Source organism: Hippocampus comes, unplaced genomic scaffold (genome assembly GCF_001891065.2).
Source record: "Hippocampus comes isolate QL1 unplaced genomic scaffold, H_comes_QL1_v1.1 scaffold600, whole genome shotgun sequence".
NCBI classification, from domain to species: domain Eukaryota; kingdom Metazoa; phylum Chordata; class Actinopteri; order Syngnathiformes; family Syngnathidae; genus Hippocampus; species Hippocampus comes.
The window spans coordinates 26,574-37,380 of NW_017805785.1; the positions used below are offsets into that span (position 1 = coordinate 26,574).

The window sequence follows — 10,807 nt, forward strand, 5'->3', positions numbered from 1 at the left end:
TCCCCGTGCTGCACAGCGGCTTGCACGAGTTTGCCTTCAGCTTCCACCTGCCGCAGATGTGAGTCACGCCGTGTCACCTCATGTCACCCCAAATCACGTCGGGCCACATCACGTGATATCACGTCACTCCACGCCGGATGTCACGTCACATCACGCGACGCACCGTCACACCACATCTGTCACTTCTGTCACCTCAATAAAATTCCATCTGGGATACCGTACCCGAGTGCGACGGTACCGATACTGAACCGATACCGTGGCGACACTGCACTTTGAGCACAAGCGAATGACATTTTCAAGTGAGTGTGACCACTGTTTGATTTCGGAAAGACGAGCAGTTTTTCAAGGCTGGCAAGCCGGCGGCCTACCCCCGTTGCAGACGCTGATGCAAACGAACTGGCGGCAGCCGGCGTGATGACTACATCGTTGCATGATTGCGTGACATCATCGAATGGGGGCGGGGGGAGTGAGCAGCAACGTGCAAGGTTGGAGACACAAAGATAAGAGATGCAACAATTACGTCTGTCACTTTCAAACCCGGCGGCGGCTCGCCAAAAGAGGGCGCTAGGCTAACCTGGGTCACCTTTAAAATAGCGGAAATTAACTCATGAAAGCGAGAGGCGTCAAAGTCAATCAATAGTCGACTGTTTTCATTCTTGAGTGATTGTTTTCAAGCCGTTGCGCAACTGAAAATGTGAATCCATTTTCAAAAAGATTAACGGGAAGGAAGCAAGCAGTCCGGCGGCCCGTTTTGACTTGCTTGATTTTCAAATTGACATTTGACACTTAACTGTGTGTTTGTGTGCGGGTGTGCGTGTTCAGGGCGTTGGCGACGTCGTTCGAGGGCAAACACGGCAGCGTGAGGTACTGGGTGAAGGCGGAGCTCCAGCGACCTTGGATGCTTCCCGTCAAGGTTAAGAAGGAGTTCATCGTCTTCGAGCACATCGACATTAACACGCCCCTGCTGCTGGTAGGCCACGCCCCCCCTCAACTTTGCCTTTCCACTGCCGCAGTGAGGGATAGGGTTTCAATTTCGAGTCATGTCTTGGGAGCTTTCAACAAATTGGGGCTTGAAGTCAAGACATCATTGTGATTTTAAATATGGATTAGGGGTTCGAATTAGGGTTCCAAGACAGAGTTAGGGTTTTAAGGCAGAATTTGTGTTTTTTTGTTTTTTTTTATGTTGGGGTCTCCATCTTGGGTGGGGTTTTAAAGTCAGTTAGGTGAGATTATATTTGATATTAGGGTTTTGAGTTTTGGTTTCAAACTGGGGTGAGGGTTTCAAGTCAGTGTTGGGGTTTCATGCCATGATTAGGGTTTCATGTTGAGGTTTCCATCTTGGGATAGGTTTTTAAACGGGGTTGTCTTTCATATTAGGGGTTCAAACAAGGATTGGGGTTTTGAATTTTGATTTCAGGCAAGGGTTAAGATTTCAAGTTGCGCTTTCATGCCACCATTATGATTTCAAATTAGGGTTCCAAACTACTGTTCCGGCTTCAAGACAAGGCTAGGCTTTTGTGTTTGTGTCGGGGTTTCCAGCGGAGGTTCTGGTTTTGAACAAGGGTTTGGATTTCAAGAGTTGGTTTCAAGTCAGGATTGGGGTTTGAAATTAGGGTTTCAAGCCATCATTATGGTTTTGACGTAGGCTTTTAAGACTGTTGGGGTTTCAAGCTATTTCAAACCTGGGGTAGGGTTTCAAGTTTGTGTTGGTTGTGTTTTCAGGCTCCTCAGGCGGGCAGCAAGGAGAAGACTTTGTGCTGCTGGTTCTGCGCGTCCGGTCCCATCTCGCTTAGCGTCAAAGTGGCTCGCAAAGGCTACACGCCAGGTAGCGCTGGATTGCCAGCCGTCCTCACCTTGCGTCCTCCCCCTCCTCACCTCCACGTCACCTCATGTCTTCCCCATCCTCTTCACCTCATATCCTCTGCATCCTCTCAGCAGGTCTCCCCTCACATCCTTCCCATCCTCGCGTCCTTCTCACTTGACGTCCTTCCCGTCCTCTAAGCCTTCCTCACCTCACGTCCTCCCCGTCCGCTTGTCCTCTCTTCATCCCCCGCCTGGTCTCCCGGCAGACTTGACCCCTCCTGCCTCTCCCTCAGGCGACTCCATCCAGATTTTCGCCGAGGTGGAGAACTGCTCCACCCGTGTGGTGGTGCCCAAGGCGGCGCTGTACCAGACGCAGACCTTCTTTGCCAAGGGCAAAGGCAAAGAGATCCAGCAGCTGGTGTCCAACCTGCGAGGGGAAGCCTTGGCTCAGGGCAAGAGTCAAAGCTGGGAGGGCAGGATGCTCAAGATCCCGCCCGTGTCGCCGTCCATCCTCGACTGCCCCATTATACGCGTGGAGTACGCCCTTGTGGTGAGCCCCGCAAACCCCCCACCCCCCCCCCTCCCACCACCGCCTGTTAGCACGCTAATGACGTCAAGGTCAGAAACCATCTCTTTGCACAAGTCAATCAGTAATATTACCAAAGGAAGCCCAGGTTTAGCTTTTAACAGCGCCATCATGATTTGTTTGAATCGTTTTACAATTCAGCCATCAAAGTGTGTTCACCCATAAGCAACATTAACATTGGATGCTAATGACACACCGCTATTGTCCGAAGGACGAGTGCGTTGACGTCAATGTCACAAATCACAAACATCTATTTTGATTTGAGCCACGAGTGTGCTAACCTGCTAGTCATCTCAGCTTCGTACACAAATGACCCATTACGATCCACCAATTTTATAAGCCGCTTATCCTCACGAAGATTGCGGGCGTGCTGGAGCCTATCCCATCAATGTTAGCTTAGTAAGCTAATGACATCAAACTCTTTTTTTGGCACTCTTAATTGAAGTTAATTGTAAAACAAGCATAAAACATGATACAGCTGAACATCAAAACTTTTCAAACAAATCATCAGAGGTATTGTAGGCATGTCTGCTAGCTTATTGCTGAAGTATAATGCTAAACAAACAACAAAACTCGCAGGGATAGATTCGCTGAAAATATAATTTTGAATAATATCGTTTGTTTTGTTTCTTCCATTTAGGTGTATGTTGACATTCCGGGTGGTCTCAACTTGTCGCTGTCGTTGCCTTTGGTCATCGGGACCATCCCGCTACACACCGCCGCCTCCCGCACCTCTAGCATTAGCAGCCATGGCAGCGCCTCTGGCTGGCTGGGCGTGCCAGAGCACCCTGAGGGTAAGATGGCAATGTGTGTGTGTGTGTGTGTGTGTGTGTGTGTGTGTGTGTGTGTGTACATGTATATGTGTGTTTGAATGTCTTAATTATTTGATTGGTTTTAGCTCCGCCCAGCTACAGTGAATTGGCCATCCCGGAGTCACACCGCCGCCACTTCCTGCACGGCGTCCACGAGCACGAACAAGAACATGCTAGTGCGGCGTTGCTCACGTACATCACGGAATTCCGATATCTGCCGCCTCCATTCTACGCCGAGGTGAACACGAATACACTTCCTGCTTCCGTTCAAATGATTGACGGCATGCTCCAGTTTTTGTGCAGCGTGTTGTTCAGTGGACTAATTATATAATGTGTGCTTGTTTGGAAATTCAAGTGTGTTTTTGGTTGCAAGTGTGTAACTTACCGCCGCTCATCAGGTGGACCCATATCCTGAGCAGGTGGAGCCCGGCCGCCCTGACACGTGTCCGTCACGCTGAAGAGGTGAAAATCTGGAGTTCATCTGCTGTACCAACGTGACACTCTGCTCCTCCCCATATCCAGCCGAGCCAGGATCACATGACTGCTTGATTGATTGATGGACGTAGATTCCTGGGACGGGACAAGACGTTGCCACCCACTTGCCACCTTCCTTCTTCCTCCGAACTTTTTGGACACGTCTGTAAACACACCACCCGAGACCACCCAGACCCCACCCAACAAATATGTGCATGTCCTCGCTCACATGTGAAGTCACGTGTGGGAGAGTTTGGAAGTTGGCAGTGAAAAAAGACTGACGGGATGTCACCCGAAGCACTTAAACTTCAACGTGTGTGTGTGTGTGTGTGTGTGTGTGTGTGTGTGTGTGTGTTGGGAAACAAGAATGCGTGTGTGTGTGTGTGTGTGTGTGTGTGTGTGTGTGTGTGTGTGTGTGCAGAGCTGAAAGCACAAACGACCAACTTCAAAGAACCACAAGTCGCCTGTTTTGACGTTTGCTCAGAGCTAAATATTATTATTCATAATAATGAGAATACTTTTTTACGAGCGCGTTCCATGTCCAAAGAACGCCGAAATATGACGAAAAAAAATGTAAGAAATGTTTACAGGAAAATTTGGTCAAACGTCCTTGAAAGTTTGGGAGATGACTAAAGTGCAATATTTTTTCATATTTTTATATTTGTCCTTTTGAGCACAACTTTTCCATATCTGTTGCTCTTTCCATCTTTGTGCTTTATTATTGTTATGATTATAATATTATGATGATCTACTTGCTGTCATGATTAACTTTTGATAAAGAAAAATAAAAGTTTATTTTAAGAAAAAATGTCTTTCGCCTGTGTATTATGTTAATTAGCATTTTATAAATGTGGCCAACATTTTCTATTAGTGTTCCACTAGCGCGGCTAACATGTCCGATTAGCATTTCCCTCAACGTGGCTAACATTTAATATTAGCATTTCACTGGCATGACTACCATCTTTATTAGCATGACACAAAAGCACGCAAGATGTTCCCTTGACCTTGATGGCCCTCAAACATTCGCAGTTTCTAAATAAATACTTAAAAGTGTTGATAATATATGCTTCAAAAATCACAGAACTGTTTTTATAATCCTTAAATACATTTAGATAGGTCTAAAAACATTTAAATGTATTACTGAGAAGCGTTTTTATAGTCACGAGTATGACCTAAAACTATAATAAATTGTTGTGTGTCTGTATGTGGTTTGAAATGTCATAAAGATCCAGAAAAGTTGTTTTAAACTCTTAACTATGTATTTTTTTTTCTGATTAAATGGGATTTATTTGACAACTTCGTCAGGTGGGCGACTAGTTATGACGTCATGACGCCCGCATTACGGTGACGTTTTTCTCCGATACTCCGGTTTCCTTCATGCACTGTAGGTTAATCGAACGCTAAATCGTGTAAATTATTGTTTGTCTATGTGTGCCCTGCAAAGTTTATCAAGTCATTAGAATGTGATAAATTGATTAAAAATCATTTGTCCCTTAAATGTTTTGAAGTCACGAAAACGTTAATAGATGTCATTAAGTCATAACAGCTAATTAGGTCATAAAAATTTCATAAGTTCTTCAAAAGTAATCAAATGTTAAGACAATAAAAAGTCATAAAAGTTGTCATGAATGTCACCAAAGTTCTTTGTTTTGAAGTCATAGAAGTACTGTTTATTAACACATCAAACGTCACCTTAAGGTAAAACAAAGATCCTAAAAGTCGATCGAAACCCACAAAGTCTAAAAAGTTGCATCGTGACTGCTGAACTTTGTCTCTACCTGGTGGCGACTGATTGCAGCTGCCTGGACGACCTCGTTGGCACAAACGAAACAAAACAGCAAGATTTTGAGCAGAGCGGTAATATTTTATTGTTTCGTATATGTATGCATATATGTGTGTGTGTGTGTGTGTGTGTAGACACACTTTTACATTTGCGTTTTGTGCGTCTGTTGTGTGTGTGTGTGTGTGTGTGATCCCAGCAGGTTCTGATCCAAAACATCTTTTTTTTTTTTTCAACTTTTTTTTTTTGGGGGGGGGGGAGAAAGCTGGCGGGCTCTGCCCTTATCTTCTCTTGAACGTAAAGCGACATTGCGACCCGTAATGCGGTTGGGTTCTACCTCTTAACCGGTCGGGTCCTGGCGGCTTGAAAACAGGGTTGGGCCTCCAAATATACATTTTTGATCAGCAAAATATTCAAATTTCAACAACCCTCAGCTTCAACAAAACAAAAGAAGAAAACAAAAAGCTAAGCAGAAGCACGAGTCAGAATCTCTTGCAGTTACCATGAAGACGCACGCGTAAACTTGAATTATCAATTAGGACGACCTCACCCAATGGCGTTACTTGTGGCGTCACCATGGCAACGGCGTGGTCTCTGACTCCAGGACACAGAAAAAACATTTGAAGTCGTCACTGTCCCGCAGTCCTCCTATACTAAGCTAAAGGCTAATGCACGACAAGCTAATAGCTAAAAGCTCACACTCTGCATAAATAGGCCTCGCTCGCGCCGCTGCCCTCACGCACAGCCGGCTGCCCATTGGCTCCTGCATCCAGCCTGGCCCCGCCCCTTCACCTGTCACTTTTTTTCCCTTTTCCTGGCAACCTTCTTGCGAACCCGAATGTGCTTCCTCTTCCTGTCACTCTCTCACTTCCTGTCAGCTCATTGACCTTCGCTCTCTTCTCGTCTCAACGTTATTCCATCTTAATCGACGCTTAATTGACTTTTATGAATTAAGTGGTAGCGAACGTCCTAAATTGGACCTCGTTTTGGTTTTCATATTTGTTGGTTTTAAAAACAAACAAAAAAAAAATGTGACCCCTCCCACAAAATGGCCGCAAATCTGCACGAGGTGGAAACGTCAAACTGATCGGAAAGTCGAAATATAATTAGATCCAAAATAACTGTGATAAAAGTTATCAGATAAGAAAAATAAGTTCATTGTAAGTAGTAAAAGTATATATATATATATTTTTGTCTCTGGCAATGTGTCCTAAATTGTGGTTGGTTAAAGTCTTTCGAGTCCAAATTTGTTTGTAAAAAATGAGTTTTATAGAATTCGAATTACCGTGTAATAAATAAATTAATAACTTCTCGGGATTAGTTTTCAAATTTCCCCTTCATAAAGTCACATTTGATGGTTGGAGTTCCTCAGGGTTCTGTTGGAATTTTGCTTTGATTGGTGCATACACTACAAATAAGCATTAGCTCTACTCAGCTGGGACTTAACCAATCATTTTGGGGGACATTCTTTTCAGCGATTGTCGATTTTTATAAATGAGCTTTGACTCACAAGTGCTTGACTGCTTGTTGGCCGTTTGTGACCGGCACCCTCACAAACACAAAAGCATAACGGGAATTAGGAATATGCTCATGGACTGTGTTGAGAATTTTCTCATGACCTCATCATTATAATGGGATTTTTAGGCTGTGGACCGAGATATTTCCTAAAAAGTCCACGAGAAATGCAAATGTAGTGATTAGGGAGTCGAGAATGAGTGAAAGATTCCGTCATCAATCATTTGCTCACTGCAGACTCCTTAATCGCAACAGCGCATACAGATTTAGAAAAAACAGACCTAGATAGTGCCACTAAAAATCCCCAGTAATGACCAGTGATACATTCCCAACACAGCCAATGAGATGATTCTTCAATAAACACTCCAAGGTAACCTGTGTGACAAGCCCCACCCCCTCAGCATCATGTGGCCCAGCCCTCCGTCAGCCGCATGCGCTTGACGGATGGGCTCCGGCGCTCATCCTGATTGGACGGCGGCCGCAGGAGGAAGTCGCCGCAACCAGCGGCGTCATGATCCTCGCCGCCGTCATACGAGCTCCCGCAGCTGGAGGCGCTGCCGGCGGGCGAGCGGCCCGGACGTGCACCCACCATGCTGGCCCCGGGGCGTTCTCGAGGGGGCGAGGCTGGCTCTGACTTGATCTGGAGGTTTTGGTGGCCCGATGGGAAGTGCAGGTTGGTGTTCTGACACAAGTTCCTGCAAGACACAGACAACCATTTGTGGTGAGGAAATCTGACATTCTGAACGATTGCAATTGCTCTTTTTTGCAGTAAGTACAATGGTTGTAATTTAGTTTTACGAGTGTTTCCCCAAGGGACTTGATTTCATTTACTCTCTCTATACATATCTTTTTTTTAATATAATTCCATTTACTTTTAATTTTGTCTTCATTGCTAACTTGTTTTCATCAAACCATGTTTTTACCTTCTGGGGTAGTGATAAAATTTGCACCATTTTCTCACCAGAAACTAGTATCTTTGTGTCACAAACTTAATAGTTGTGACACATTACACAGCTCATTTATAGGATAAATGATTTTGGCCCTAACAATGACCCCTGGGGGACACCATACACAATGTCTAAGCAATCAGAGTTCAACTTACTCAGCTTCATAAACTGCTGTCTTTTTTTTTTTTTTTTAAGAACTTCTCAGCCAATTAGAGATTTTGCATTTTGTTCCGGAAACAAATTGCAGTATGAACAGAATAAAGTGTCTTTTTATTTTTGCTCACCCCATGTGAGCGAGTGGCACACTGTGCAGGTTGTGTAAGTCGTGGACGTGCTGCTGCTGGTGCTGCTGCTGGTGCTGCTGCTGTTGCATTGTACTGACGGAGCCCAGCCCGGCTGACCCGAAAGCCATCAGGGAGGCCACCTCACCACCCAGCGAGAACTCTGAGGAGTACACAAAGGTTCCGCTTCAGCTTTGGCTCGCGTTGGTGCCATCTTGTCCAGGATGAGCAGACTCACCTGTGCCGAAGGAGCCCAGAGAGGATGGGTAGCCTCCCATAGCGGAGCTGGGAAGAGATGCGGCGGCGGACACACATGCAGAGGGACTGGACAGTGTCTGTGCCGTCTGGGAGTGATTGATCCGAGCGTTCTGGAGAAGCACAAAAAAACCCCGACATTCATCCTGATTGCTTGGACACAGTGTTAGAAAAATGAAGCCGGCGTGTCCTGTGGCTGTTAAAAGCAGAAGCAAGGAAGAGTGGACATTCAGTCATCTTCAGCAAAAACTAGGGTGAACTTGAACTGAATTTGGAAGCTTTGTTGCCCAAATGTGGGCGGAGCTTGGCATCAAAGTCTGATGGTGATTTCAAGAATATTTTGGAGAGTTAAAAAAATTAATCATAAACCTCTGTCCATTGATCACAATTTCCAGATACTTGATTTGAATGCAGTGTTGAAGTTGTGAGGATGTCACCGAGAACTAGCTACCACACAAAGAACAACACAACGTCAACGTGTGAGACTTACCAACATCAGGTCAAAGTCCTCACACTAGAGGGCAGCAGCAAGTCAGGTGCAGACTGGCATTAGTCGGTTAAAGACACCTTTTACTCCAATGGATGCATTTGTGTCAAAACACTCACGATGGTCGGCATGTTGCTGCACTTGTTGGCGGGCGGCATCAGGGGTCGTAGGTCGGGCTTGCGGCTCATGCTCATTGGCGGACTTTTGCTCTTAGACGCACCCCCCGGTGACATCATGGCAGGAGATGGGCACTGATTGCTGTAGACGCCGTTTCCTGCTGGCGGGGAAAAAAAATTGCATTGTTTGTTGTTCCACTGTGATCATGATGATGATGATGATAATGACGACTTACCCACACTGACAACAGTGTTTGTCAGCTCGGAGCCCAACAGGCCTGAAAAGATAATTTTTAACTTTCAATTTCACTTTGGTGTGTCCTCATAAAATGTCACGTTGCTGAATGAAACAATTGGTGAAGTTGTGAGGGTTTTTTTTTTGTGGCTCTACTTATGACAGTCATGTCAATCAAATTTCATGTCGCTAAATCGAATAGGCTTTGGGGGTGGTCCTGGATTTTGGTAATGATTTCACATGCGGTCACAGACCTGCATCTTCGCCACTGGGGGGCCGCTGGGGGGACATGGCATTCCTCTGCATTGAAGCGTGGTGGATGGGCAGCAGGTTGTGGTTGGCTGCGGCGCCCCCTATGCCGGGGTGCGGGTACAGCAGCGGGGAGGCATTCAGGCCGATGTCGTAGCTGGATGCGGGCAGGCCCTGCAGGTCGAGGTGGGCGAGGTAACATTTTTTTTTAAGTTGCATTTTAGTGGAGTTTTTTTTCAAGCAAGTCATTTTTTGGAAAAATGTGATTTTTGTGATGGCTTGTCGTCATGGCGATGGCAACTCACGCAGATCCGCTGCCTGTTGAGCATCAGGTCGATGTCGTCGCCGATTTTGGGGTACTTGTCATCCGTCTCGGGGCTCTGACCGGCAGAGTCGTCCGCCTCCATGTCGGGACTCTCACTGCCACTTAGGCCTTTCTTCCGCAACGTCTGGAAATACATTCATGTGCACTAAATTGGAGGATCATTCAGCAACACCTTCAACAAGCTCATTGACAATACACAACTTTTTGCAAGAAAATATCCAACTTTTTTCATGAACCACAGAAAAAAAAAAATTCTTGGAAATATTTTTGGGGTAGAATTTTTTTTTCATGAAACTGTATTTTTTGCCCCTTCCAATATACAACTCTTTTGGAAATATCGTGTTTTTTTTTTAAACTTTCTATCCAATATATATATATATATATATTGTGTATATATGTTTATATATATATATATATATATACACACAAAATGAACTTTTTTTGCTGCTACTTTGGGGATAATTGATTGATGCATTTCAAAAGAAATTGCCAAACAACAACTCTTACAGTCAAAGTCCATAGATGTGATTATGAGCGTGAAATATTTGTGACTCCAGCACGCCTGCGACCCTCGTGAGGATAAGTGGCTCGAATACTGGATGGATGGATGAAGTTTCATAAGGCTGAATGTAACATAAAAAAATATGGCTCCAATGACTAGACTGCCCACTAGAGGGCGCAATCGTTACACAGAATGAACTCTTCAAACGAACTTTTTTTTTCCCCCCTCGGCTACTTTTCATTTGGGAGCTTTAGGAACATTTTTGTCTGAACGAAATCACATGAAGTCATTGAATTTTCCATGTATGTCATCAAGCGGTCACTGATCATAGAAACACAAATACACAACACAGACGAATATAAAAGCATACAAATACGCACGCACGCACGCACGCGCGCGCGCACACACACACACACACACACACACACACACAAACACCC

General features: G+C 45.1%; 2 protein-coding genes across 5 annotated transcripts in view; one reads left to right on the forward strand and one right to left on the reverse strand.

The window, feature by feature from the left end:
- LOC109525121 (arrestin domain-containing protein 3-like) overlaps window positions 1–4,309 on the forward strand; it is a 7,053-nt gene extending 2,744 nt beyond the window's left edge. Inside the window, exons 2-8 of the mRNA XM_019885418.1 lie at window positions 4–58; window positions 823–970; window positions 1,723–1,825; window positions 2,097–2,353; window positions 3,030–3,183; window positions 3,288–3,439; window positions 3,600–4,309. Coding sequence (XP_019740977.1) covers window positions 4–58; window positions 823–970; window positions 1,723–1,825; window positions 2,097–2,353; window positions 3,030–3,183; window positions 3,288–3,439; window positions 3,600–3,659 — 929 coding nt within the window. The 3' untranslated portion in view covers window positions 3,660–4,309. The remainder of the gene's footprint in view (window positions 1–3; window positions 59–822; window positions 971–1,722; window positions 1,826–2,096; window positions 2,354–3,029; window positions 3,184–3,287; window positions 3,440–3,599) is intronic.
- A 1,397-nt stretch (window positions 4,310–5,706) lies between these two features.
- Window positions 5,707–10,807, reverse strand: part of mef2ca (myocyte enhancer factor 2ca) — a 14,046-nt gene continuing 8,945 nt past the window's right edge. For 2 of the 4 annotated variants that reach the window (XM_019885378.1, XM_019885379.1), the window contains 8 exons: window positions 9,846–9,989; window positions 9,546–9,714; window positions 9,293–9,334; window positions 9,060–9,217; window positions 8,944–8,967; window positions 8,437–8,566; window positions 8,202–8,361; window positions 5,707–7,665 (listed from right to left, as the gene is read on the reverse strand). In XM_019885378.1, the coding sequence (XP_019740937.1) occupies window positions 7,374–7,665; window positions 8,202–8,361; window positions 8,437–8,566; window positions 8,944–8,967; window positions 9,060–9,217; window positions 9,293–9,334; window positions 9,546–9,714; window positions 9,846–9,989 (1,119 nt within the window). In that variant the 3' untranslated portion in view covers window positions 5,707–7,373. The remainder of the gene's footprint in view (window positions 7,666–8,201; window positions 8,362–8,436; window positions 8,567–8,943; window positions 8,968–9,059; window positions 9,218–9,292; window positions 9,335–9,545; window positions 9,715–9,845; window positions 9,990–10,807) is intronic. The other 2 variants (XM_019885380.1, XM_019885381.1) reach the window with 2 other exon arrangements.